The following is a 26,799-nucleotide window of genomic DNA, read 5'->3' as shown; positions in this document are numbered from 1 at the left end:
ATCCCATTCAGAACTGACCCTGCAGGTGATGCACCCCAATCCCAATCAGAGCTGACCCTGCAGGTGATGGACCCCAAAACCACTCCAGAGCTGACCCTGCAGGTGATGCACCCCAATCCCATTCAGAACTGACCCCGCAGGTGATGCACCCCAATCCCATTCAGAGCTGACCCCACAGGTGATGCACCCCAATCCCATTCAGAGCTGACCCCACAGGTGATGCACCCCAATCCCATTCAGAACTGACCCCGCAGGTGATGCACCCCAATCCCACTCCGAGCCGCCCCCGCAGGTGCCAGACCCGAAGGCCAGCCCGGGCTGTCCCGCGGTGCCGCCGCTGCCGGGCCCCGCAGTTTGTGCCCCCTCACCTCCGAGCCTCTCCTGCCGTGCCCGCGGCTGCTGCCGCTCTCCCTGTTCCCACTGCCTGCCGAGGGGGGACGGTCAGAGCCACCCGCACCCCTGCGCTCTGTCCCCGACCCCCCCCCCAAGGCCTCCGGCTCCCCCCGAAGCCGGGGCCGCCCCCTCCCCGTTCCCCGCCCCGAACAAACGGGAGAATTCATTCATTTCCGCGCTCTCCCGGCCCCGAGCGCCCTCCGGCCTCCCGCGTCCCCCCCGACCCCTTCGGAGCACCGCCGGCCGCTCCCCTCCTCTCCCCGCCGCCCTTCCCGGGCCGCTCCCCGGCGGTGCCGCTGTCCCCCCCTCTCCGGTGCCGCCCCCGCCCCGCGCTTTCCCCCCCCCACTCCCGCCGGGCCCGGGCCCGCCCCCCCCTCCCCGGCGCTAGGCCGCGGCGGCGCGGGCGGCGGCTCACCGGCGTCGGGAGGGGCGGCGGGGGCCCGGCGCGGTGCGGGGCGCGGCGGGGGCGGGCCGGCGGGCGGCGGGGGCCGGCGGGGGCCGGCGGGGGCGGCGGCGGCAGCGCGGGACGGGGCGGCGGAGCGGCCTCTACTCGCGGCGGCGCAGGGCGGCCATGGCGTGACGTCATCCGCGCGCGACGGGCCCCCGCCGGCGGCGGCGGGGCGGGGGAGCGCGCGCTCCGCTTCCCCCCCCCCCTCTTAAAGGGGCCGCGCACGGCGCGGACGGAGCGCGCAGGTGTGCGCGCACGGGCGGACACGGGGGCGCGCCGAGGGGCGGGCAGGTGCAAGGTGCGCCCAGGTGTGCCCAGGTGTGCCCAGGCCGCGGCCGAGCGCGGGGATCGGGGAGTGTTTCAGGGTGGAAGGGAGCTCTGGCAGGGACACCCGGGGCAGGAACGCGCCCCCCAGGTGGGTTTGGGATGTCTGCGGAGCGATGGGATCCCCCCGTCAGCCGGCCCAGCCCCTCCTCAGCCAGGACAGCGCTGCAGACCCCATTGGGGCGGGCCGGGCAGGAGGGGCGGGGGAGGAGCCTCCGTGACAGGTACATAAGGGCAGGTGAGGCACACGGAGGAGAGCCGGTGTTCCCTGCGGGTGAGGCGATGGGGAAGCTCCACTGGACCCCCCCTCCCCACCATGGGGCTCCTGGCTTGGATCAGCAGGGCTGGGGGTGCTCCCGTGGGTGCCCGGTTGCCCTCTCCGGGGCTGGTGTCTCACCTTTGCCCCAGCGCTGACTCAGTTTCCCGCGTGTCCCTTTGCGCAAGAGCCGCGCTGGCAGGGGACTCTGGCCGGGCGGCCAGCGCTGGCCTGGCCCTGGCCAAAGGGCAGGACCAGCCCCTGTAAAGGCAGCGGTGGCAGAGCTCAGGCTCACTTGTGTCGCTGGCGGAGATCTGCAGCAGACGGGAGCCTGGAGCAGATCCCCTGGAGCAGATTTGGACGCGGGTGGGAGCAGCTCTTGAGCTGACGGGGACGCTGTCCTTCCTCCCCGCAGGCTGCCCCGAGCTCCTCGCGTGATGGATTACGCCAAATCCCTGAGCCAGCGCCTGGCTGCCCCCGTGTCCAGGTAAGTGCCCTGTCCCCAGCACGGGGGACATCCCCCCACAGAGCCCTCCCTGGGCGCTGGCACTGCCAGGGGGGTTGTGCCGGGCTCCCCGAACACCCCGATCCCCGCGCCCCCCTCCCCAGATGTGTCTCGGCCAGCGCCTCCATGACCCAGCAGCTGCTGGCGGGCCCGGCCCCGCGGCCCCGGCCCTACCGCGTGTGCAACTGGGACCGCAGCCTGCGCAAGGGAGTCACGGCCCCGAGCCTCGCCGAGCTGCTGCGCCAGGTCTGTGTGCCCGCCCGCCTGTCCGTCCGTCTGTCTGTCTGTCTGTCTGTCTGTGTGGGCCCTGCTGACCCCCGGCCCCTCCGCAGGCTCAGAGCGCCCTGGCCCTGCCCGCGCCCATCGCGCTGGTGCTGGACGAGGACGGCACGGCGGTGGAGACCGAGGCCTTCTTCCGCAGCCTGGAGGAGGGCACGGCCCTGATGGCCCTGAGCAAGGGGCAGAGCTGGACTGCCCCCAAGGTGAGGGGACCCCTGCGGGGGTCCAGCTGATGGGCCCCAAACCCACCTCAGAACTGACCCCATGGGTGACAAACCCACCTCAGAACTGACCCGATGAATGACAAACCCCAAACTCACCCCACGACTGACCCCGTGGGTGACAAACCCCAAACCCACCTCAGGACTGACCTCATGGGTGACAAATCACAAAATCACCTCAGGACTGACCCCATGGGTGACAAACCCCAAACTCACCTCAGGACTGACCCCATGGGTGACAAACCCCAAACTCACCTCAGGACTGACCCCATGAATGACAAACCCCAAACTCACCTCAGGACTGACCCCATGAGTGACAAACCCCAAATTCACCTCAGAATTGACCCCACAGGTGACAAACCCCAAACTCACCTCAGGACTGACCCCACAGATGACAAACCCCAAACTCACCTCAGGGCTGACCCCATGAGTGAGTGACAAACCCCAAGCCCATTCAGAACTGACCCCATGGGTGACAAACCCCAAACTCACCCCAGAACTGACCCCATGGGTGACAAACCCCAAATTCACCTCAGAACTGACCCCATGAGTGACAAACCCCAAACTCATCTCAGGGCTGACCCCATGAGTGAGTGACAAACCCCAAGCCCATTCAGAACTGACCCCGCGGGTGACAAACTCACCCCAGAACTGACCCCACAGGTGACAAACCCCAAACTCACCCCAGAACTGACCCCACGGGTGACAAACCCCAAACTCACCTCAGGACTGACCCCATGGGGTGACAAACCCCAAGTGCATTCAGAACTGACCCCAGGGGTGACAAACCCCAAACTCACCTCAGGGCTGACCCCATGGGTGACAAACCCATTCAGAACTGACCCCATGAATGACAAACCCCAAACTCACCCCACAACTGACCCCGTGGGTGACAAACCCCAAACTCACCTCAGGACTGATCCCATGGGTGACAAACCCCAAACTCACCTCAGGACTGACCCCACGGGTGACAAACCCCAAACCCACCTCAGGACTGACCCCATGGGTGACAAACCCCAAGCCCATTCAGAACTGACCCCATGAGTGACAAACCCCAAACTCATCTCAGGACTGACCCCATGAGTGAGTGACAAACCCCAAGCCCATTCAGAACTGACCCCGCGGGTGACAAACTCACCCCAGAACTGACCCCACGGGTGACAAACCCCAAACTCACCCCAGAACTGACCCCACGGGTGACAAACCCCAAACTCACCTCAGGACTGACCCCATGGGGTGACAAACCCCAAGCCCATTCAGAACTGACCCCACGGGTGACAAACCCCAAATTCACCCCAGAACTGACCCCACGGGTGACAAACCCCAAATTCACCTCAGGACTGACCCCGTGGGTGACAAACCCCAAGCCCATTCAGAACTGACCCCACGGGTGACAAACCCCAAATTCACCCCAGAACTGACCCCACGGGTGACAAACCCCAAACTCACCCCAGAACTGACCCCACGGGTGACAAACCCATTCAGAACTGACCCCCTGAGAGGCTGCTTTGTCCCCTGTGTCCCCCGCTGGGGGTGGGCTCGGGGGGCTGGGGGCGCAGCCGGTGCCCACCGCGCCGCTCTTCCCTAGACACGTGGCTACCAGGTGAGCCTGTCCCGCAAGCCCCCGCGCAGGATCGACGTCGCCTGCGTCACCTTCGACCTGTACAAGACCCACCCGAAGGACCTGGGCTGCCTCAACGTCAAAGCCACCCTGTATGGCACCTACAGCATGTCCTACGACCTGCGCTGCCACGGCGCCCGGCGCCTGCTGAAGTGAGCGAGGGGGCTGGGGACACTCCGGGGGACAGGGAGTCTTGGGGGGGGCTTGGGGGGATTTTAGGGAATTTAGGGGGGGGTTTGGGGGGATTTGAGGGGGATTTTGGGGAATTTAGGGGGGAATTTGAGGGGGTTTGGGGGGATTTGAGGGGGATTTTTGGGAATTTAGGGGGGAATTTGAGGGGGTTTGGGGGGATTTGAGGGGGATTTTGGGGAATTTGAGGGGGTTTGGGGGGATTTGAGGGGGTTTGGGGGGATTTGTGGAGGTTTGGGGGGATTTGAGGGGGATTTTGGGGAATTTAGGGGGGAATTTGAGGGGGTTTGGGGGGATTTGAGGGGGATTTTGGGGAATTTGAGGGGGTTTGGGGGGATTTGAGGGGGTTTGGGGGGATTTGTGGAGGTTTGGGGGGATTTGAGGGGGATTTTGGGGAATTTAGGGGGGAATTTGAGGGGGTTTGGGGGGATTTGAGGGGGATTTTGGGGAATTTAGGGGGGAATTTGAGGGGGTTTGGGGGGATTTGTGGGGGATTTTTGGGAATTTGAGGGGGTTTGGGGGGATTTGAGGGGGATTTTGGGGAATTTGAGGGGGTTTGGGGGGATTTGTGGAGGTTTGGGGGGATTTGTGGAGGTTTGGGGGGATTTGAGGGTGATTTTGGGGAATTTAGGGGAGGATTTGAGGGGGTTTGGGGGGATTTGTGGGGGATTTTGGGGAATTTGAGGGGGTTTGGGGGGATTTGAGGGGGTTTGGGGGGATTTGTGGAGGTTTGGGGGGATTTGAGGGGGATTTTGGGGAATTTAGGGGGGAATTTGAGGGGGTTTGGGGGGATTTGAGGGGGATTTTGGGGAATTTAGGGGGGAATTTGAGGGGGTTTGGGGGGATTTGTGGGGGATTTTGGGGAATTTGAGGGGGTTTGGGGGGATTTGAGGGGGATTTTGGGGAATTTGAGGGGGTTTGGGGGGATTTGTGGAGGTTTGGGGGGATTTGAGGGTGATTTTGGGGAATTTAGGGGAGGATTTGAGGGGGTTTGGGGGGATTTGTGGAGGTTTGGGGGGATTTGAGGGGGATTTTGGGGAATTTAGGGGAGGATTTGAGGGGGTTTGGGGGGATTTGTGGAGGTTTGGGGGGATTTGAGGGGGATTTTGGGGAATTTAGGGGGGAATTTGAGGGGGTTTGGGGGGATTTGTGGGGGATTTTGGGGAATTTAGAGGGGATTTGGGGGGATTTGAGGGGGAATTTGAGGGGGAATTTGGGTAATTTAGGGGGGAATTTGAGGGGTTTGGGGGAATTTAGGGGGATTTTGGGGAATTTAGGGGTTTGGGAGGAATTTGTCCAGCCCTCCCCCCCCCCAGGGCACGCTGACCCCTTCCTCCCTGCCCAGGGAAGCCCTGCGCTGGGCACTGCTCACCATGCAGGCCACGGGCCACGTCCTGCTGGGCACCTCGTGCTACATGCAGCAGCTCCTGGATGCCACCGAGGAGGAGCAGAAGGAAGAGGAGAAGGGCCCGCTGCCCCTTCAGAACCTCCTGCCCTGTGGCATCCCCGCCCTGCCCTACAAGAAGATGTCGCAGTGAGGCTGGCTGGCCTGGCCTGTCCCCTCCGCTGTGCCCCCAACCCTCGGGGGTCCCAGCACCCCGCTAGGTCAATGCCTGGGCAGAGGCTGCCAACGCTGCCTGGCACAGCCTCTCCCTGCACTCTGCTGGCTGAGTGTGGACGGATCTGCTCTGGAATAGCTGCTGCTCTGTAAATATATTTATTTAAGTAAAGTTCTCCTGAAGTCAGCTGCGTCTTGTGTCATCTTTGCTGGGGGGACAGCCAGGACACGCGGCCCTTGCACTGCTTGGCACCCCGAGCTGGTGGTGTAAGAGGGGCGAGGAGGGGCCCTGTCGCAAGCGCTTCCCCAGGGGAGCTGCTGCCTTCATCCTCCTCCTCCCTGGCACCAGAGCCTGGCTCCCACCCCCTGGCACAGAGTGAGGCTCCCCTGGCACTGCAGCCACCCACAAAGCAGTGCTGGGGCAAACCCCAAAGCCCCTGGCCTGTGGCAGCTGGCACCACGCCTGTCCTTGCTCCCTTTAAAGGGATGAAAGATCCCCCTGCTCCTTGTGCCCCTGACTGGCACAGAGGGACACGGGGGGGGGGGGGTTGTTTTGGTCCCTGGGGTCCCCAGCCCTGTTGGCAGCCCTGGGCAGGGGCACTGTGCCCACCCCAGCCTTGCACAACTGCTGGTGCTGCCCTGGCCAGGTCCAGGGGCATCCCGAGTGCCTGGCAGCTCCAGGGATACCAGCTGGGAGACCAACAGAGCTGGGGGCACTGGGCTCCAGTGGCCTGGCCCTTGGGGACTGTCCTCGAGCGTCCCCAGGAAGATCCTGAAGCACCAGCCCTGCCAGAGAGGGGAACTGCCCGCCTGTGCTGGACTGGGAACACTGGGATGAGCTGTGGGGAGGTGAGAAGCCATGCTCCGGGGGTCCTCAGGGCCACCCTCCCCTGTCACGCCGTGGGGGACACCTGACCTGAGCCACACTCACCTGGGCACCCACGGCACGGTCTGGAGCTGCTCCTGCGGCAGAGAGCTGAGCCCCACCCCAAGCTTAATTAGCTAGATAATTAGGAGCCATCAGCACCAGCTGAGCCCCATCTGCGAGCAGCGACTTTGCCCCGTGGCACAGACGTGTGACCTCCCCGGGCTGCTCCAGGTGCCACCCGGGGACAGCGTGGGGACGTCATGCCCTGCCCCTGCTGTCACCCGTGGCTGTGCACACCCCGTGTCCCCCCGGCCCGGCCCCTCGGGCTGCCGGCGGCCGTGCCAGCCCCCGCAGTGTCCCCCACCCGACGCAGGTGTTTAGCAGACATATTTATTTCTGTACACACTTATACACACAGCTCCCGGGGCAGCTCCATCCTCACTGCCGGGGCTGCCTCCGTGCAGGGTCCGCTCTGCGGCGGGGGCACCCCCAGATTTCCTGAGGTGCCGGGGCCAAGCCCGTGCCCCCCACGCCCCCACCCCAGCCCCGTAGTGTCTACGGGGAACAGCCCCCACTACAGCCCCCAGGGCAGGGCCATGCACAGTCCTGCTGCCTCAGTTTCCCCCCGGGGCACACGCGGGGGCCGATCCCCCACCTCCAGTGTCCTCACCCCCCAACCCGGGTGAACTCTGGGGCTCCAGATGCCAAAGCTGCCCCGGTGGACCCTCCTGGGTGGGGGGTCCTCCATCACCCCGCCCCCTGCCCAGGGCGGGTGTCAGGCACCGGTTCCATCCCCCAGCCCCTGCAGCCCCCCGAGCGGTGGTGGGGGGCTCTGGTGGGGAGGGCGGGGGTTACTTGACGTGCTCGGCGGCGTGGGAGGAGCAGTAATACTTCTTGTGGGCGATGAAGGTGGACAGGCTGCTGAACTTGATGTTGCAGAGGCGACAGTACCTGTGGTTGCCGTTGGGCACCGGGCCGGGCACGGCCTTGGCCGGGGGGGTCTGCACCCCCCTGTCCGTGTAGGCGGGGGGCGTGGGGGGCTTGCGGGCGGCTTCCCGCAGCGCCTCGGGGGCTCCGGGCGAGGCGGGGGCCCGGGGGGAGCCGGGGGGCCGGGGGCTGTCCCGTCCCTCCTTGGCGGTCAGGCTGTCCCGGCGGAGGCGGGGGGCGGGCGGGCGAGGAGGGGACGCCGCGGGCAGCGGGGGCTCGGGCGTCCTGCTGGCCCCGGGGGCCAGCGCGTCCGGGAGCCCCGGCCCGGGCCCCGCCGGCGGCTTGGCCACGAAGAGCCCGTGGGCGTTTCGGAAGTGCTCGAGGAGGTCGCCCTTGATGGCCCCGTTGAGGGGACAGTAGGGACAGGCGGCGAGGGGACCCTTGGCCCCCGGCGGTGGCAGGGAGCCCTTGGGGTGACGCTGCAGCGAGTCCGCCCCGGGGTAGGGGATGCCGGGGCTCCCCGCCGGGGCCGCCCTCAGCCGCACCCCTCCTTCGGGGTCCCCCTCGCCGGGGCTGCCGGGGCTGCGCCGGCCCTTGAGGGGGGCGGCCATGGCCCCCTTCATCTTCTGCAGGTGCTCCAGGGTGCGGGGCTGCAGCGGCGTGGCCGGGCACTGGTACTTCTTGTGCGCCAGGTACGCGTCCAGGCTGTTGAAGCTGATGCGGCACGCGGTGCACTCGTGGTAGTCGGCCAGGGGCAGCAGCGCCGGTGCCGGTGCCGGTGCCGGCTCGCTCTGCCACCGCGGCTTCTTGCTCAGGTCGATGGGACCCTCGGCGTCGGGGCTGGCGCGGGGCTCGGGGGCGGCGGCGGGCGGCTCAGCGGGCGGGGGCTCCGGGGCCGGCGGGGGCTCGGCGGGGCGGCGAGCGGCGCCGTGGATCTCGTAGAGCTTGCGGCGCTTGCGGGTGCGCAGCGGCTGCGGCAGGAAGGGCACTTTGGGGGCGGCGGGGCGGCGCAGGGGGGGGTCGTGCCGAGAGGCGCAGTAGAAGCGCTTGTGCACCACGTAGGTCTCGTGGCGGCTGAAGCGGATGTTGCACGCCTCGCACAGCGTCTTGCTGGGGTCCTCGTCCCCCTCGTCCCCCGCCGAGCTGCCCGGGCTCTGGCTGTCCTCGCTGCACCGCCCCGACCCCCCCTCCGCCTCGGGGGACCCCGCTTTGGCGCCCCCCTCCTCGGCCTTGCCCTCCGGCGCGGTGCCCGGCGGGGTGGCGTCGCGGCCGGCGTCCCCGTCCCCCGCTGCCGGGCCCTGCCCGTTGCCCGCCGGAGGGGACAGCAGCGTGCCGGGGGCGAGGGGAGCCTTGGGCGCCCCGGGGGGGGCTTTGAGCTTGCGTGCCCCGGCGGGGCTGTCCTCGGCCAGGTGCCGGCTGGAGCAGTACAGGCGCTTGTGCACGTAGTAGTTGTTGATGTTGTTGAAGGTGATCTCGCACTCGAAGCAGGTGGCCCCCTTGGGCACCGGCGTGCCCGCGTAGATGGCGGGCGGCACCGCGCCCCCGTGGCCCTGCTTCAGCCGGCTGTGCACCAGCTCCGACATCTTCGCCAGGATCTCCGACGCCTGCGGCACCACCGTGGCCTCGTGGCCGAACACGTACTGCGGGAGGAAGACGGTGCCGCCGGCCGTGCCCGTCCCCGGCTCGCTGGGCACGGGGCTGGAGCCCGGCGTGGGGCTGGCGAGCTCCGACTTGACCTTGGCCGAGGACAGGCTGCGGGGGGACGAGGTCCGGGAGCCGGCCTCGGGGCTGCCGGCCCCCTCCCCGCTCCTCGGCGCCTCCGCCTCGCTGGCCGGGCTGCCGGCCGGCTCCTCCTTGATGCGCACGGGCTCGCCGGACGTGGAGGAGGAGGAAGAGGAGGAGGATGCTGATGAAGGCCCTTCCCCGTTCTGCGGCTGGGCTGGGGGCGAGAGTTTGCCGGCCCTGGGGTCGGGGGGCGAGGCGGGCGGTGCCGGTGGCGGTGCCGGTGCGGTGTCGGGGCCGGGCAGCACCACGTGCTGCGGCAGGGCCGGCAGCGCCTCGGGCAGGAACGCGCCCAGGCTGCACTTCCGCAGGGACGCGTTGTTCGGCTGGCTCAGCCCTGCAGGGGGACAGAGGGTGACGGCGTCACCGGCAGCCCCGGCACAGGGATGATCAGCACCGGCATCACCGAGAACACCGGCACGGGGATGGTGCCCTGCCCCTCCGTTACTGACACCCCCAGGGCAGGATCCTCACCCCGTTCCCTGTTGCACACATCCTGGCAGAGAGATGCTTGCCATGTCCTGTTCCCAACACCCCTGACACAGGGATCCTGCTCTGTTCCCCATTCCCAACGTCCTGGCACAGGGACACTGACCCATCCCCACCTCCCTTCCCACCACCAGACCCAGCTGGGGACAAGCCCTCGGTGACGATGCCATCCTGTGTCCCCCATGGCCACTGCCCCAGGACTCACCAGGAGCGAGGGGTTTGGCAGCAGGAAGGGCTGATCCAGGTGAGAACACCTCACCCTTGGAGCCCGGCTGGCAGATCATGTGGTTGGTGACCAGGTGGCTGTACAGGATGTCCCTCGTGGTGGAGATGAAGCCACAGCTGTGGCAGACACCTGAGGGGACAGAGCAGCGGGCTGAGCGGGCAGGGCAGGAAGGATCCCTGGAATGGGACAGGGCTGTCCCCGTGGGACACTCACCGTTCAGGGTGTCCGTGTGCACCTTCAGGTGCCGCTCACAGTTGGCCTTGGTGGTGAAGGCGGACAGGCAGATCAGGCAGACGAACGGCCGCTCCCCTGCCGGACAGACGGACACTCAGCGCTCAGGGGAGGGGGACAGGGACTGTGGGGACACCCACAGCGCCAGCTCCCTCTGCCTCTACAGGTCTGAGATGGGGGAAGACCTACAAGTGAGCTGTGCCAAACCAGTGACCCAGCTGGGGAGAGCCTCATCCCACTGCTCAGTGTGCTCCAGCCCTGCATCCTCCCTGCCCCTCCAGCAGCTCGGCTGGGCTCAGCCTCCTCTAACCGGTCACCATGCTGCCACCCCAAAGCCTCCATGCCGTGCCGTGCCATGCCGTGCCATACCGCTATGGCTCCGCATGTGGATCTCCAGGGAGCTGGCACTGGGACAGCTCTTCTTGCACTGTGGGAAGGGGCAGACCCTCTCGTTGGGATACGTCTCCTTGGGCTTCTCGTCCAGGGCGGGGGAGCCGGCGCCGGCGCTCTGCCGGCTGGCACAGTAGTACATCAGGTGGGCCTGGAGGTTGCGCTCGCTGCGGTACCAGATCCCGCAGTCCTTGCAGGGGAACACGTCCTCTGTGGAGAGCAAGGGACAGGGACATTGCTGTGTCACAGGCTGGGGAGCCCCGGCAGGGCCGCGGTGCTGCGTGTCCCTCCCTGCGTGTCCCTTGCCGTGTGTCCCTCCCTGCGTGTCCCTTGCCGTGTATCCCTCCCTGCATGTCCCTCTCTGTGTGTCCCTCCCTGCGTGTCCCTTGCCGTGTGTCCCTCCCTGCATGTCCCTCCCTGCATGTCCCTCCCTGCATGTCCCTCTCTGTGTGTCCCTCCCTGCGTGTCCCTTGCCGTGTGTCCCTCCCTGCATGTCCCTCTCTGTGTGTCCCTCCCTGCATGTCCCTCCCTACGTGTCCCTCTCTGTGTGTCCCTCTCTGTGTGTCCCTCCCTGCATGTCCCTCTCTGTGTGTCCCTTCCTGTGTGTCCCTCCCTGCATGTCCCTCTCTGTGTGTCCCTTCCTGCGTGTCCCTCCCTGCATGTCCCTCCCTACGTGTCCCTCCCTGCATGTCCCTCCCTGCGTGTCCCTTGCCGCGTGTCCCTCCCTGCATGTCCCTCCCTGCATGTCCCTCTCTGTGTGTCCCTCCCTGCGTGTCCCTTGCCGTGTGTCCCTCCCTGCACGTCCCTCTCTGTGTGTCCCTCTCCTTGTGTCCCTCTCTGCGTGTCCCTCCCTACGTGTCCCTTCCTGCATGACCCTCTCTGCGTGTCCCTCCCTACGTGTCCCTTCCTGCATGACCCTCTCTGCGTGTCCCTCCCTGTGTATCCCTCCATGCATGTCTCTCCCCTCGTGTCCCTCTCTGTGTGTCCCTCCCTGCATGTCCCTTCCCGTGTGTCCCTCCCTGCATGTCCCTCTCCTCGTGACCCTCTCTGCATGTCCCTCCCCTCCTGTCCCTCCCTGCATGTCCCTCCCTGCATGTCCCTTCCCGTGTGTCCCTCCCCGCGTGTCCCCGAACTCACTGTTGACCACGGCGGTGGCCAGGATGGCAGCCATGCCAGCCTGCTGTGGCAGCAGCTGGATGTCCGAGTGCAGCGCCGCCGGGTACGGGGACTCGCCGGGCTCCGCTTTCACCCCGTGGTTGGGGACAGCCGGCGGCTCTGCCACCACGAAGGCGCTCAGGGGCTCGTCCTCCCGCAGCGTGCGCGTCGTGCGGCACCACAGGGCTTCGTCTGGAAAGGGGACGGCGGTGAGCGGGGATCGCTGGATCCCGTCCTGCCGCCCGCCCGGCCCGGCCTGTCCCCGCCGTGCCGGCAGCGGCCGCTGCTTCCTCCCGGCCGTGGCCTGGAGATGGCGGTGTCTGCCCGTGTGAGCCCCGCAGAGCCCGCCCGGAGCCGCCGCTCCGGCTTCTGCCCATCTCTGCACAGATCCCAGTGCCCATCCCTGTGCGATCTCTGCGTCCATCCCTGCGTCCATCCCTGCACCCATTCCTGCATCCATCCCTGCACCCATTCCTGCATCCATCCCTGCGACATCCCTGTGCCCATCCCTGCACCCATCCTTCCTTACACCCAGCTCTGCACTCACCCCTCTGCCAATCCTTGTGCCCATCTTTACAACCATCCCTGCATCCATACCTGTGCCCATCCTTACACCATCCTTGCTCCCATCCCTGTGCCCATCCTTACACCATCCCTGTGCCCATCCTTACACCATCCCTGTGCCCATCCTTACACCATCCCTGTGCCCATCCTTACACCATCCTTGCTCCCATCCCTGTGCCCATCCCTGTGCCCATCCTTACACCATCCTTGCTCCCATCCCTGTGCCCATCCCTGCGACATCCCTGTGCCCATCCCTGCGACATCCCTGTGCCCATCCCTGCACCCATCCTTCCTTACACCCAGCTCTGCACTCACCCCTCTGCCAATCCTTGTGCCCATCTTTACAACCATCCCTGCATCCATTCCTGTGCCCATCTCTGCATCCATCCTTGCTCCCATCCCTGTGCCCATCCTTACACCATCCCTGTGCCCATATCTGTGCCCATCCTTACACCATCCTTGCTCCCATCCCTGTGCCCATCCTTACACCATCCCTGTGCCCATCCCTGTGCCCATCCTTTACACCATCCTTGTTCCCATCCCTGTGCCCATCCCTGCTGGGACCCTCCCCAGCCCCGCTGGCTGCAGCCACCCAGGGAAGCTGGGACAGGGACAAGCCCAGGGACGGCCAGCAGTGGCACAGGGGGAGCAGACCCTGGCACAGGGGACACGGATGGGGACCCTTCCCACCCCCAGTGCCCCCAGTACCAACCCTTCCTGTAGATGACGGCGTTGGCATCGGGCTCTCCGGGCACGAGGGGCAGGAGGGACAGCCAGCAGCTCTCGTCCCCCAGCACCAGCGTCAGGGGGGGGGTCTGTGGGGCAGGGACAGGGGTCAGCACCGGGGTCACACTGAGGGGCTGCCAGGGGGGTCACATGCTCCCCAAAACGGGCTGGGGTCACACTGAGGGGCTGCCAGGGGGGGTCACAGCACTCCCTGCTCAGCCCATGCCCAGCTCAGCCTCCCCGCATTCTAATGAATATTAATGAGCACAAGGGGGGGGAAATTAATCTCCCTGATCCTCCGATGGCTGCTGCAGTAACGATATGAAATCTAATTATCCATCCCAATATTTCCAACCCTCCAAGTCAGCCTGACAGTCGCAGCCAGTTGGGGCCTTATCACTGCCAGGAGCAGAGTGCTGGCAGCGTGATAAAGCCCCCAGCGCATGTGTGTGACACTGGCACACGGGTGTGACACACGAGTGACACACTGGCACACGGGTGTGACACACTGGCACACGGGTGTGACACACTGGCACATGGGTGTGACACACGAGTGACACACTGGCACATGGGTGTGACACACGAGTGACACACTGGCACACGGGTGTGACACACTGGCACACGGGTGTGGCACACGAGTGACACACTGGCACACGGGTGTGACACACTGGCACACGGGTGTGACACACGAGTGACACACTGGCACACGGGTGTGACACACTGGCACACGGGTGTGGCACACAAGTGACAGACTGGCACATGGATGTGACACTGGCACATGGATGTGACACACTGGCACACGGGTGTGGCACACTGGCACACGGGTGTGACACAATTGCACATGGGTGTGACACTGGCACATGGGTGCGACACTGGCACACGGGTGTGACACACTGGCACATGTGTGTAACATTGGCACACGTGTGTGATGCTGGCACACAGGTGTGACACACTGACACACGTGTGTGACCCTGGCACACAGGTGTGATGTGACACACTGACACCTCTCATGGTGGCGGGGGACCCCCCGCCCCTGTGGACACGGGAAATGGGGCTGGGGGCTTTGGGACCCCCTGCATCCCCCCAGGGACGGGCACTGCTGGTGCCACATGGGCGGAGGGAGAGGAGGATCCCTTGGGAATTCTGCTCCCGCCTGCGGGTACCCCTGGATGGAGGGGCTGCCTGCGCTGCCCCGGACCCTGCAGCGCCCCGAGGTGCTCCCAGCACCCCGGGGTGCCCGGCCCGGCTCCCCGCGGCGGCCCCAGCCCGGCGTGAAGCCCTTCCTTGTTCTCCCTGGAACAAAGAGGTCGCTGTGTCGCTCCACACCGGCTGATAACCATCGGAAACCCTATCTGCTCCGCATCCGCCGGGACGGCGCATCCGCACGGCCCCTGCCCTCGCTGCAGCCCGGCCTGGGGGGGGACACGGCCGCGGATGGACTCGGGGGACAGTCCCAGAGGGGCTCCACGTTCCCTTGGCAGCCCTGAGCTGTCTTGCCAGAGGGCTCCCACACCCTCCCGAGCAAGGATCTTTTGGGGGAGCCCTGTGGGATCAGGTGGGGGCGGGTAGGCATCTTCCTCCTCCTTCTCCTCCTCCTCCTCCTGCTGCTCTTTTCCCTCCTGTTCTTTCTCCTCCTCCCTCAGCAGGCCATGGGGCCACATGGTGCTCCACACCACGGAGTATTAAAGCCACCCAGTGCTCCCAGCTCCCACCGAAACCCCAGGCTGGGATCATCTCCCACACGGAGATGAAGAGCAGAGCCGGGCAGGATTTGGGGGAGACCCCCTGCACCCCCCCCCACACCCGCCAGCAACAAAGAGGAAGGGACCTGAGGGTGACAGCCCCTATCAGGGATGGGGCTGCAATTCCTTCCTCCCTTCCCCGAGCAGAGATAGGGAGGGAGGAGAGTGGCAGAGGAGAGCAGGGCTGGGAATCATCAGCCGGGCTCGATAAGGGAGCTGCTGAAATGGGAGCAAAAATATTTAGACAATAAATGAAGTATCAGAAAAAAGCTGCGCATATCTTCGGGAAATCAATCATCCTGTACCGGGTGTCTGGACACACGGCGCCAACCGGGAGATAGGGAGCCAAACTGGGCAGATAAGGGTTAATCAAGGATTTAATTCAGCAAAGATAAACGGGCCTGAGCTTAAAAAAAAAAAGAAAAGAAAAAAAAAAAAGAGCAAAGGAGAGAGGAGGAGGAAGAGGTGGGGATGGAGCCAGGGCTTGAGGATCCTGGGCTGGAGCTGCCTGTGTGTGGCTTGGGGGGGATGTGGAGGGAAGGACGTGGCTGGGATGGAGGATCCAGAGCCTGAAAACACCCAGAGTCACACTCGTGGACACCTCCCTCCTCTGCTGCTCCCCCGGGTGATGGCACTAATGGCCACCAACAGCCACCAGCCCCCAGTGTCCCCTCAGTGCTCCTCTCCTGCCCCTTCCCCAAGGCTGCTGGTGCTTTCCAGGCACCACCAGCGTCCCCAGGGAGCAAATCTGGGCTGGGAAAGCCAGATCCCATCGCCTCTGTGAGCAGACAGGTGCCACCAAGCAGCCAGTGCAGAGGGGATGGCAACCTCCTGTCCCCTGCCCGTGGGAACGCCCTGGGCTGGCAGGGAAACCTCCTGGGCACTCAGACCAGGAGATTCCCAGGGCTGAGGAGCTCGGGCAGGGACATCCCTTCCCAAAGCATTTGTTTCCTCAGGACTTGCCCCGCGGGTGGCTCCTTACCGTGTCGCCGTGCCCCGGCGACGCCGGCTCGCTGTGGATGCTGCCCGGGAAGGGGCCCCAGGAGAAGCCCTCGGGGAGGCTCCGGCGGCTCCGGACCCGTCTCTGCCCATCCTGCACCTCCAGTTCCAGCTCATCTGCGGGGAGACACGCACAGCGTCAGCGGGGTGCGCCCCCAAACCCCCCCCCGGCCTGCGGCACCCCAAATCCTGGGGGGGGTGGGCACCCGGCTGGAGCCGGGAGCTGCTGCTGGGTGTCCCGAGGGGGGGATCCAGCCCCTGCCCCGGGGGTCCCGGCACGGCCCGGGGAGCGGAAGGAGCGCTTCCCATCCCCGCACCCGAAGTCGCAGCAGCTTCAGGGCTTAATGGCTTTGATTATCTGATAAGGCTCCGGTTTAATGGGTTAGATAACATGTGAATACGCTATGAAGGCTGCTCGAAAATGTTTTAACTGTGCCTTTGTCTTTGGGAGCGCAGATAAGATGGCAGGTAACCAATACCCAGATGGATGTGCTGCCTTGCCCCTCGCCGCCGGCTGCCGCCCCCCAAATCCGAGCTGCTCCCCGGGGACAGCGAGCCCAGCCCTGCCCGTGCTGCGGCCGGGAACGCTCCGAGCACCGCGGGGTCACCCCCGGCCCGGCACTGCAGGACAAAGAGCCCCCTCCGGCCCCGAGGGGCCGCAGCCGGTGCCGTGGGCAGGGAGGAGGCTGCGCTGGCTGAAGGCAAAATTGCCTTTGGAGCCGGGAGCGCGGGGAGGATAAAGCGATCCCATGGCTGCGGAGATTGAAATCTGATGTGTTTATTAGCAGGGCTGACATCTGGATCCTCCCGGCGCTGGGGTGAGCTGAGGTGAGCGCCTGGGTGGTGTCACCTGCCATCGCCCAGGTGCCACCGGCACCCACGGGTCCCCTCTGTCCACCCCAGGCCACTGGGCACTGCTCGGAGCACGTCCCAGGGGAGCAGCCGCTGCCACCTCGGCAGGACCCGCCGCCCACCGGGAGGTGTCCAGGCTCCCCGAGGTGTTTGGGGTCACCAGGCTGGTCCCTGTCACCCTCCAGCCCTGTGCCACAGGCCCCAGCACTGCTGGTGCCGGGCTCTGCCTCAGCTCCCCTTCCCACTCCCGCAGCCTGGGAGCCCCTGGAGCCGGCGTGCTCCCAGAGCCACCCTGGCCATGGAGATCCCAGCTCTGTTTCTAGCTGGGATCTCATCCCTGCAAAGGGGTTTTGGGAATGAGCATGGCACGGGCAGTGCCTGCCCTGCATCCCTGGCATCCTCCCACCCCACATCCCCCTGCCTGTTTCCTCATCAGCCCCACATTCCTGGCACACCCCATTCCTGGCATCCTCCTGCCCTGCATCCCCCTGCCCGTTTCCTCATCAGCCCCACCTCAGCACAGGGAGGAGGAGGAGGGATGAGGACTCTGAGGAGCTGTTGGGATTTATTCCCTGGCACAAACTGAGCCTGAGGAAGGGTCCGTGAAGGACTGGGGGCAGGCAGGGAGCAGAGTGGCCTCGGGGCTGAGCGGGGCAGTCGGACCCTCACACGATTCCACATTTCCAGCGCCTCCCATCTGATTCCCAAAGTGCTGCTGGGGTGCAGCATCCTCAGCATCCCCGAGCTGCCCGCCTTCCCCTGCACCCCTAAACCCCCAGCAGAGCCCCAGCAGTGCTGGCTCCCCTCTGCCTTTGCCACCCCAAATATCCCGGCTGCTTTTGGGGGACCGGAGCCCAACGGCCGCGTCCCCCTGCGGGTGCCCCCCCCGCGGTGCCCCCCCCCCCCTTTTCCCCGTCTCACTGGTAATCAGCGGCGTTTGGGTCAGGAGACCATGTCTCCGAGATAAGAGCATTCGCCTGACACTTCCCATGTCAGAGCACTTCATCTTGTGTGTATCAATCCCCAGCAGAGAAAACACGCAGGCGCTGATAAAGAGAAAACCGTTCCAGACAGGGGGACAAAAATAGTGCTGCCAGAGCTGGCCCCGTTCCCGCCAGCGCCCCGCGGCCTCCACCCACCCAAAAGTGGGGTGCTGGAACCCCACCGACGGGGCTGAACCCCTCTGTGGTGCTGAGAGCTCCTCCAGCGGGATGGCTGTCCCTGGGCCAGCCAGGGATGCTGCCAGAGCGCTGCGCCCACGTTAACGCAGCGAGGGGAAAAAAGGAGGGAAAAGATGATTTTTTTTTTTCCCCAGCTAAACACACAGCACTGCTGAGTGGGAGCAGGGAAGGTGATGGGGAGGCCTGGGAGATGCTGCGTGCTCCACGCTGGGAACAAAGCCCAAAGGCAGCAAGCTGTGTCCCCACGTGGGGACCACCAGGCCGCAGGGAGCGATCCCACCGTGGATCCAGGCACATCCCGCTGCCTGCAAGGTTGGGAAGAGCTGCTGCCAGCCCCTGGGGTGTCCTGGAGCAAAGTCCTCGAGCTGCAGCTCCCTGTGGGATCCCCTGGCAGGTGAACACCCCCCAGGTATCTCACCTGGCCATCAGTCCCTCGTTATCAGGGAGCAGGGCTTATCTCCCAGCTCATTAACCAAATTGGGCAGGGACCGGCCTGTTTGCTCTGGGGCACAGAGAAAAGCAGCAGGGAGGAAGGAAGGGAAGGGAAGGAGGAAGGAAAAGCCCCCGGAGAGCCAGGTGCACCTGCCTGGTGTGACACGGATGAGGGAACACGGGGCTGCTCCCGGCTTGCCTTCCCATCGAGAGATTCCAAGGGAATCGGCTGAGCTGTGCCAGGAGCAAAGATTAATCCTGTCACCACCCCGTGGCCAAGCAGGCATGGCTGGCACCCACATTCCCGGGTCCAGGGTGGGCACAGGGGAGGGAGGAAGCCCGTGGGGATGCACAATTCCAGGGAAGCATCACTGAGCCTTCCTCCAGCACAGGGTGTGATGGAGATGAACGGCCAGAGCCCACGGGCACGGTGACCACAGCATTCCCAGGGCCAGGGAGAGGAGTGGCACTGCCAGGAGCAGCGCTGGAAGCTCTGGAGATGCAGCCACAGCCAGGCACCTCCATTTGCTTTCCCTGTGGGAGCGAGCAGGAGGGAAGGGCAGAGGGCCTCCAGACAAACCCACTCATCCCTCATCCCCATCCCATTCCAAGCTCTTCCCGCATCCCTTTGCCTCAGCTGCATCCAGAGGACTTGAACCTCATCCAAACCAACTGCTCTGCCCCTCAGTGGGCAGCTGGGCTCGGAGGTCCCTGCAGTGTTTGCAGCTGCCTGGATACTATCGGGATAAATACTGCCACCAGTGTGTCATGGGATCACATCCCGGGATCAGCCGCCTTGCTCCGATTAAATTCAGCGCCCTGTGCCAGCCTGGGGGGCACGCCAGACCCAGCCCTGGTGATGGAGAGACTGGGAAATGGGGATGGATGGGTGGGTGGGTGGACCTCCAGATTCCTGCTAAGGGGCTGAACAGTTTGTTTGGATGTGATTCCAGTCCTGTGGATGCAGCTGAGGCAAAGGGATGCGGGAGCAGCTCGGAATGGGATGGGGTGGGATGGGTGGGTTTGCCTGGGGCCCCTCTGCCCTTCCCCATACAAGGAGAGCCTGGATGTGGCTGCACCTCTGGAACAATCCAGGAGCAAACGTGGGCGGCTGCAGGAGCTGGCCTGGCAGTGGGATGGAAGGATGGATGGATGGAGGGATGGATCCATCAATGGGTACCCAACCTCCCATGGCTCTCCTGCTCCTGCCTGGGGGAATCCGAGCTGGAGAAGCCCCATTCCTCCCCATTTCCCCCCGTCCCGGCCCCAGCTGCTGTTTTTAGAAGCGGTGAGAGCGCGGCGGAAGGAATAAATCCTGACAACTCAACTACTGCAATGATGTGATGGCACCGCTCCGATAAGATGGAGGGAGCCGATTGGGAAGAGTCTTAAGCTGTGAACACGCAGCATCTCCACTCTTCACCTCCGCTCACAAAGGGAAATCTCTCCAAAGGGGCTAAGGAGATTATCCCGGCTTTGCCGTCCCGGGTGCTCGAGTAATCAGGGCAGCCTCGGGGACGACAAAGGAGTGAGGAGGGTTTAAATCGAGCCTTGCTGGGCTGCGCCTGCCTGGGCTCAGCCTGGGCGTGCTCTGCGGATGGAGAGGGGATGGCTGTGGCAGAGCTGGGCTCTGCCCCCCGGTTTGGGGTGCTGGGGACGCCCCAGTGGGGCGGGAGCCGGGGGTGGGGGGGGGGGATTTCTGCCCTTATCTCTGCTGCCCATCGCTTGCCACTTATTGATTGTTTGCTGCCCGAGTCCAAAAGCGACTCCTTATCGGGCTGAACCCTGCCCCCGGATAATGGAGCAGCCAGGCCCTGCCCCGTGGGCACCACCCGGCACCCGGGGGGGCTGGACAGGGGGGCTGCACCCCAAAAGGGCTCGCTCCTGCTCGCCAGCTGCGGGGCACAGCTGGCCGGCGCTGGCGCCGGGGTGGCAGCGGCCGTGCCGTGTGTTCCCCGGGATCACCCCACGGAAGCTGGGGTGCCCTGCCCCTGCAGGATGGGCTGATAAGCATTCCCGGGACATTTGCCTTTGGGGTGTTGCTGTGCCTTGCTGGGATGGGGCTGGGAGGGGGTCCCCCATCCCTGAGGTGCTGCCATCCCCAGGGGTGTCATCCCTCATGGCAAGGGGTTCCCATCCCAGGAAAGAACTGGGACTGTGCCTGCAGGGGTGTGGATGGGAACACCGGGAATAAGATCAGGAAAGGTTCAGGGAGGACGGGAAGCAGGAAAACTTCCTGGCTTCCCTGGGGCTGCCAGGACCTCTGTGCCAGGGGTGCCCCGTCCCTGCTCTGTCCCCACTCAGGGACCTCATCCCAAGGGGTTCCCATGCCCCATCCCAAGGCAGTCCCTGTTCCCAGGGGGCCTCCTCACAAGGGACATCCAGGAAACACACGGGACCTGTGACCACAGGGCTGGGGACAGGAATAAACACTGGGAAAAACACCAGAAAGCACTCAGGAAGGATGGGAAGGAGGAAAACTTCCTGGCTGCGCCGGGGCTGCCAGGGTGGTGGGACCCCAGTGCCAGGGACACCCTGTCCCTGCCCTGTCCCCTCTCCCGGGGCTGCTGGGACCCCTGGCTGTGCCCAGGCAGTGGGAAGAGGGCACTGGGGGGGGCAGGAAGCGGAGAGGGGAGGAAGGGGAATGCAGGGGCCCCGGAGCCGATGCAGAGGGAAGATATCCCGTCCGGAAAAGGGGAGGGGACCGCAGGGGGGGGGGTCCCTGCCACAGCCCCAAGTGCCTGTGGGGGGTGGGAGAACCCCTGGGAGGGGGTACCCAGATGGAGGAGGGGGGGGTCCAAGCCCCAAATCCTCACCGGTCCTCAGATCCAGCCAGGGCAGAGCAGCCAGGTGAGTGATTGACAGCTGTCAATCAGCAGCAGCCTGGAGGTGTCAGCCTCAGGGCTCTCACCACAAGAGTGCACATTGGAAAATGCCAGGGAAAATGGGAACAGATGCCTGAGCATCCCTCCCTCTGCCCTGTCACTGTCCCCAACACCCTGAGCATCCCTCCACCCTGTCACTGTTCCCAAAATCCCTGAGCATCCCTCCACACTGTCACTGTCCCCAAAATTCCTGAGCATCCCTCCACCCTGTCCCCAAAATCCCTGAGCATCCCTCCACACTGTCACTGTCCCCAAAATCCCTGAGCATCCCTCCACACTATCCCCAAAATCCCTGAGCATCCCTCCACACTGTCACTGTCCCCAAAATCCCTGAGCATTCCTCCACCCTGTCACTGTCCCCAAAATCCCTGAGCATCCCTCCACACTATCCCCAAAATTCCTGAGCATCCCTCCACCCTGTCCCCAAAATCCCTGAGCATCCCTCCACCCTGTCACTGTTCCTAAAATCCCTGAGCATCCCTCCACCCTGCCACTGCTCCCAAAATCCCTGAGCATCCCTCCACACTGTCACTGTCCCCAAAATCCCTGAGCATCCCTCCGCACTGTCCCAAACACCCTGAGCATCCCTCCACCCTGTCACTGTCCCAAAAATCTCTGAGCATCCCTCCACCCTGTCCCCAAAATCCCTGAGCATCCCTCCACCCTGTCCCCAAAATCCCTGAGCATCCCTCCACCCTGTCACTGTCCCCAACACCCTGAGCATCCCTCCACACTATCCCAAAATCCCTGAGCATCCCTCCACCCTGTCCCCAAAATCCCTGAGCATCCCTCCACACTATCCCCAAAATCCCTGAGCATCCCTCCACACTATCCCAAAATCCCTGAGCATCCCTCCACCCTGTCCCCAAAATCCCTGAGCATCCCTCCACCCTGTCCCCAAAATCCCTGAGCATCCCTCCACCCTGTCACTGTCCCCAAACCGGTCTGGTCATCCTTCCACCCAGCAACGTCCCCAGAGCAGTCGGAGCATCCCTTCACCATATCAGTGTCCCCAAACTGTCCCCCCCACCCTGCAGTGACCCCAGGCACAGGAGGACATCCCCCAGCAGGGACAGGTGCCACCATCACTGCTGGCATGGTGCCCACCCCTTTGGCTGCCCTTGGCAGGAGGATTTGCTGGATGCACGTCGGGGGGGGTGGGAGGATTTCAGGGTGCTGGGCACCCCCTGATTTGGGACTCTGGGGGTGCCAATTCCCTGAATCCCACGTCCATCCATCCCCCAGCAATCTCCCACAGACACAACTCCCTGCTGCTCCGCTCCCAGTGATAAAAGGGAATAGCTGGGATAATTTTTCCCACCCACACATACCAGGGCGGAGGGGGAGGGATGGGGCAGATGTGGCGGGGGCCGTGCCCCCCCCCCCGGGACGAGCCGTCCCCCCCATTGTGCCCTGCTCACCCCGATAATGAACCTTGAGGTTTCCAGACAAACCCTGGGCAGCTGGAGATTATTGAAGCTGGAGATAAACACAACTGAAGGGAAGGGGGAGCTGGGAGGAAAAGGGGGGGAAAAAAAAAAAAAAAAAGGAGTTGGGAGTTTTAATTAGATGCACCAAAAAAAAAAAAAAAAAAAAAAAAAAGAGGAGTTGCTCTGTGCCATCCTGATATGGAGGATGGGGGTTGAGGGGTTTGGGGGATCAGGAAAGGAGCCTGAGGCCTGTGATCAACCCGGAGCCATCATTACCACCCAGAGGAAATATTAATATTAATATTAAATATTTAATAATGAGTAATTAATTATTTAATAAAGCCCAAACAGGCAAGACAAGCAGCAGGGCTTGGGGCTCAGCAAGGTGGAGCTGCAAACAGTGATGCTGATGTAGGGAAGGGGGTGAGGAATTCCCTGGGGATTCCCAGGTGGGACACGGATGGGTGGGATAACAAAAAAGCCACCCTGGGTTTGGTCACAGCTCCTCCAATCCTGTCCCTGCCTGTGGTGTTCCCACAAGGACAAAAGCAAAAAGCTCCATCCCACCTGGTGGAGAGGGAGGAATCCAGGATTCCCAGGGGCAGCTCCCAGTGGGAATTCTCTGGTGGCTCATCGTGAGGTTGAGCAGCCTGCTCCTCAGCAGGGCTCTCCTCTGCTGCATCCCTGCCCCATGCGAAATTTGCCAGAGTTTTTCCTCTTATCCTTCTGGGAAAGCTGGCTGGAATTGCTGAGGCTGGCTGGGCAGGGATGGGGCAGCCCTGGGAGTTGGAGGCTGTGGGTGCTCCCGAAATTCTCTGCTACCCACCCTTCTGCAGGGCAAAGCAAAAGGAGTGGGAAAGCTGAAAACCTGAGGCACGGATGGGGGGGCTGCGGGGAAAGGTTTGGGGGAATTTGGGAAGGATGGACATCCTGTGTCCAGCCCCTCCAGAGGATGGAGTGAGCACAAAGCATGGCCATGCTCCATCCCGTGATCCCACTGGCAAGCAGAACAGAGCCAGGGTGTCCCAGCACCCTGGATGAAGGGGTGGCACATCCGTAAAGACTCCCAAGTTTGGGATTTCAGCCTCCAGCTCCTGGGAACTTGCCCATCATCCTCAGCCCCCTTCCAGGGAACAAGGTCATTTCAAAGCTAAACCAAAATCCTCCTTCTCCCTCCCGCCACGTGGGGCCGGGCAGCCCCAGGGCGAGGTCCTGGCGGGCCACATCCCCTCTGGAGCAGCGGGATGACCTTTGGGAGCACCAACCCACAGCGGGGGGCGACCCGGTGACCCCCTAAAACTCCCCGTGGGACGGGGAGGCCCCGCGGGGTGCGAACAAAGCCAGCCCCCCCCCCCCACCCCGGGCGCGGCGCATCCTCGCGGCTGACACCCGGCGGATCCTGCCAGATAAAGCAGAAAAATTCAGGCTGCTCCGAGCTTCCCTTTTCGCCAGCTCCATCCCCGATAAGTGCCGAGCCTGCAGAGCTCCTGATAGCCGGGGCTATCGCGGCGGTTGGTGCGAGAGGAACACCCTATCGGCGCGGCATCGCCGGAGCGCCAGCAACTCCCAGCCACGCCGAAATTAATACCACTCCAATTACCAGAATAGAGATGGGGCTGCCGGGGCCCGATAATAAAATCTCTTTTACATAAAGAATGCAAATAAACCCCAAGAGGGGAGGGGGAAGGGGAGGCACGGGCTCAGCCAGGCTGCCCGGCTCCTCTCAGGAGCTCGGGATGAGTGGGGTGTGGTGACCCCGCAGGGAATGGGGAATGGGGGGGGGGGGATCTGTGGGGTTGGAGCTGCAGCCCCCTCCCAGCCTGCCCCAGGGTCCCGGGAGCGCTGGGGGCAAAGGGCTGGGAGCAGATAAGGAGGAGCCGGGGGTGGCCTCGCAGCTCCTTCCTGCCCGGCACGCAGGAAGGGCCGGGATATCAGCGGGGTCGGCAGGAGCTTCCCCTCGGCCCCGACGGGAAGGGGAGCGGGGTTCCCGCCGGGCCGTGGGGATTTGGGCAGCTGCAGGAGCGCGTGCGCTGGCAGGCGCCGCTTCCCAGGGCTCCTGCAGCACCCGCAGCCCGCTGGCCTTGCAGCGGGACCTGCCCGGTGCGTCCATCCCCAAAGGGCCATCGCCGCCCTGGAGCGGGGTCAGCGCTGCCCCACACTCCCCTGGGAGGAGCAGCAGCCTGAGATGTGGTGTCGGGTCCCCCTGGTCACATCCCCATCCACCTGCCAGGAGCCGTTCCCAGCGGAACAACCCACAACCCCAGCCAAGGAGTGATGGCCACGAACGAAACCACGGGAAGTTCCACCTCAACACGAGGGACAGCTTCCCTTGGAGGGTGGCAGAGCACTGGCACAGCCACTGGCACTGGCCAGAGCGCTGGCACATCCCAAACCCACCTGGACGTGGTCACCTGCTCCAGGTGCCCCTGCCTTGGGCTGGATGAGCTCCAGAGCTCCCTTCCAACCCCAGACATTCCGTGATTCTGTGAATCCGTGTGGCACACGTCTGTAACCCCGTGGCTTTGGAGATAGTGGGTGATAGGGCTGGGGGTGCCCACAGGGCCTCACTGGTGCCCTGGTGCCCACAGCCCCGGCGTGGAGATACCAGGGGGAGATAGAGGCTGAATTAGCTCCTTGGGGTTTTGATAACCATCACCAAACCACCCCGGCGTCGCTCTTGTGGTTGCCAGGATGTTGGTGAAGTGCCCTGGCGCGACGCAGGACGGGCCCAAACCCTGCCAGTGCCAGGGAGCGTGATGCCAGCTGTGGGGATGGCATCCCTGCTGCTCCCAAATCCATGGTTTTACCATCCCAAAAGCACCCTGGAGACGTCGGGGATGACACCCATCACCTCACACCTCCCCTCCAGCAGGAGTTCTGGGGTTTGCAGCCTGCCCAGTGCTCCCAGTCCTCCTCATTCTGGTGTTTGCAGGAGGAGGTGAATGCTGGAGGGCTGCTCCAGCAGATCCAGCAGATGGAGTGGGATGACCAGTCCCACACCAGAGACTCACCTGGCCCATTCCAGGCGTCTGGCTCCTGGGGGTTCTCTCCAGGATCCGGCTTCTCCGGCTCCTTCGGACTCTCCGGAGCGTCTCTGGACTCTGCAGCAGGAGGGGGAAGGCAGCGGGTCAGGAGCAGGGAATTCCAGAGGCAGCATTCCACAGGGGCTGGGATGGGCACAAGGAGGGGATTCACATCCCCCTGGGGGGACGCCCCGTGGGCCCAGCCAAGCCCCTCCACCGCAGAGCCCCGGCCCGCCCATGCCACGCCACGCCAGCGGGCCCAGCCCCGCTCCCCTCACGGCTCTATTTGTGGCGTATTCATAGCAACTTGATAACAATTATTTTCTCCATTAACTGCTGCTGGAGATGGGCTGATAAAGCCAATCTGCATATGACAGTGTGGCAGATTAGTGCCCAAAGTACATGTTTGCCTTGGCGTCCCGGGCGGATCGAGCAGCGCGGAGCCCAATCGATCGGCGCCACCGCGGCCGCCCAGGGGTGACGTCACCGCCATTGGAGATTATTAATACAGGTGATAAGCGCAATGATTAACATCAAATAAATCAATCACCGGGTATAAAAGTCCTATTATTTTTGGCTATAAATCAAAGTGCCTGGCATATCGATTTTTATCCATCGCGCTGAAAGCTTTAGTGGCCGTTATTGCTGCTCGGCCTTATCTCTGCTATCACCTCTTTATCGAGGCAGGCCAGTGCCAGGTGCAGCTCCGCGCCCCGGCTCCAGCTCCTCGCCCCCAGCCCGGCTCCCCCATCAGATAAGAGCCCTCAGTTCCCTCCACCACTGAGCAAAGTTTGCCTGGGAGACCTCCCTGACTCAGATACTGGGGTCCCTTCCCTGCTCCAGTTATCAGGTCCCCTCCCTGTTCCAATTATCAGGCTCCCCGCCTGTTCCTGTAGGATCCCTTCCCTGCCCTGGCTGTTGGGGTCTTTTTGCTAAAATTGGGGTCCCTCCTTGCTCCAACTAGGGTCTGCTCCCTGCCCCAGCTTTAGGGTCCCTGGCCTGCCCCAAATACTGGGGTCCCCTCCATGCCCCAGCTACTGAGGCCCCTTCCTTGCCCCTCATTATTGGGGTCCCTTCCCTGCCTCCTGATCTCTCCCTACCTC

The 26,799-nt window shown here is 64.0% G+C and overlaps 3 protein-coding genes across 3 annotated transcripts in view; 1 reads left to right on the top strand and 2 right to left on the bottom strand.

Annotated features, from left to right (window-relative positions):
- Positions 1-878, bottom strand: part of ZC3H18 (zinc finger CCCH-type containing 18) — a 46,940-nt gene extending 46,062 nt beyond the window's left edge. Inside the window, exon 1 of the mRNA XM_053952416.1 lies at positions 809-878. The gene's annotated coding sequence lies outside the window, so the exon portion shown is untranslated. The remainder of the gene's footprint in view (positions 1-808) is intronic.
- A 290-nt stretch (positions 879-1,168) lies between these two features.
- On the top strand, positions 1,169-5,981 carry CIDEC (cell death inducing DFFA like effector c). Its single transcript, XM_053952784.1, has 6 exons — positions 1,169-1,256; positions 1,837-1,908; positions 2,031-2,172; positions 2,259-2,408; positions 4,015-4,199; positions 5,582-5,981. The coding sequence occupies exons 2-6, from the start codon at positions 1,859-1,861 to the stop codon at positions 5,772-5,774; spliced, it is 720 nt and encodes a 239-aa protein (XP_053808759.1). The 5' UTR covers positions 1,169-1,256; positions 1,837-1,858; the 3' UTR covers positions 5,775-5,981.
- Positions 5,982-7,056: 1,075 nt separating this feature from the next.
- Positions 7,057-26,799, bottom strand: part of ZFPM1 (zinc finger protein, FOG family member 1) — a 36,134-nt gene continuing 16,391 nt past the window's right edge. The window contains exons 3-10 of the mRNA XM_053952986.1: positions 25,685-25,774; positions 15,877-16,010; positions 13,139-13,241; positions 11,845-12,054; positions 10,687-10,917; positions 10,300-10,395; positions 10,066-10,215; positions 7,057-9,708 (exon numbers count right to left, since the gene is read on the bottom strand). Of these exons, the coding sequence (XP_053808961.1) occupies positions 7,514-9,708; positions 10,066-10,215; positions 10,300-10,395; positions 10,687-10,917; positions 11,845-12,054; positions 13,139-13,241; positions 15,877-16,010; positions 25,685-25,774 (3,209 nt within the window). The 3' untranslated portion in view covers positions 7,057-7,513. The remainder of the gene's footprint in view (positions 9,709-10,065; positions 10,216-10,299; positions 10,396-10,686; positions 10,918-11,844; positions 12,055-13,138; positions 13,242-15,876; positions 16,011-25,684; positions 25,775-26,799) is intronic.

This window comes from Vidua chalybeata, chromosome 11, assembly GCF_026979565.1.
Source record: "Vidua chalybeata isolate OUT-0048 chromosome 11, bVidCha1 merged haplotype, whole genome shotgun sequence".
Lineage (NCBI taxonomy): Eukaryota > Metazoa > Chordata > Aves > Passeriformes > Viduidae > Vidua > Vidua chalybeata.
This window is presented reverse-complemented; position numbering and strand designations above follow the sequence as displayed.

Bases quoted from the DNA above. Each gene is read 5' to 3' on its own strand.
- CIDEC (XM_053952784.1), top strand. From the start codon at position 1,859: ATGGATTACGCCAAATCCCTGAGCCAGCGCCTGGCTGCCCCCGTGTCC. The intron at 1,909-2,030 runs GTAAGTGCCCTG...CCCCCTCCCCAG, and splicing joins CTGGCTGCCCCCGTGTCCAG to ATGTGTCTCGGCCAGCGCCT. The intron at 2,409-4,014 runs GTGAGGGGACCC...GCTCTTCCCTAG, and splicing joins AGAGCTGGACTGCCCCCAAG to ACACGTGGCTACCAGGTGAG.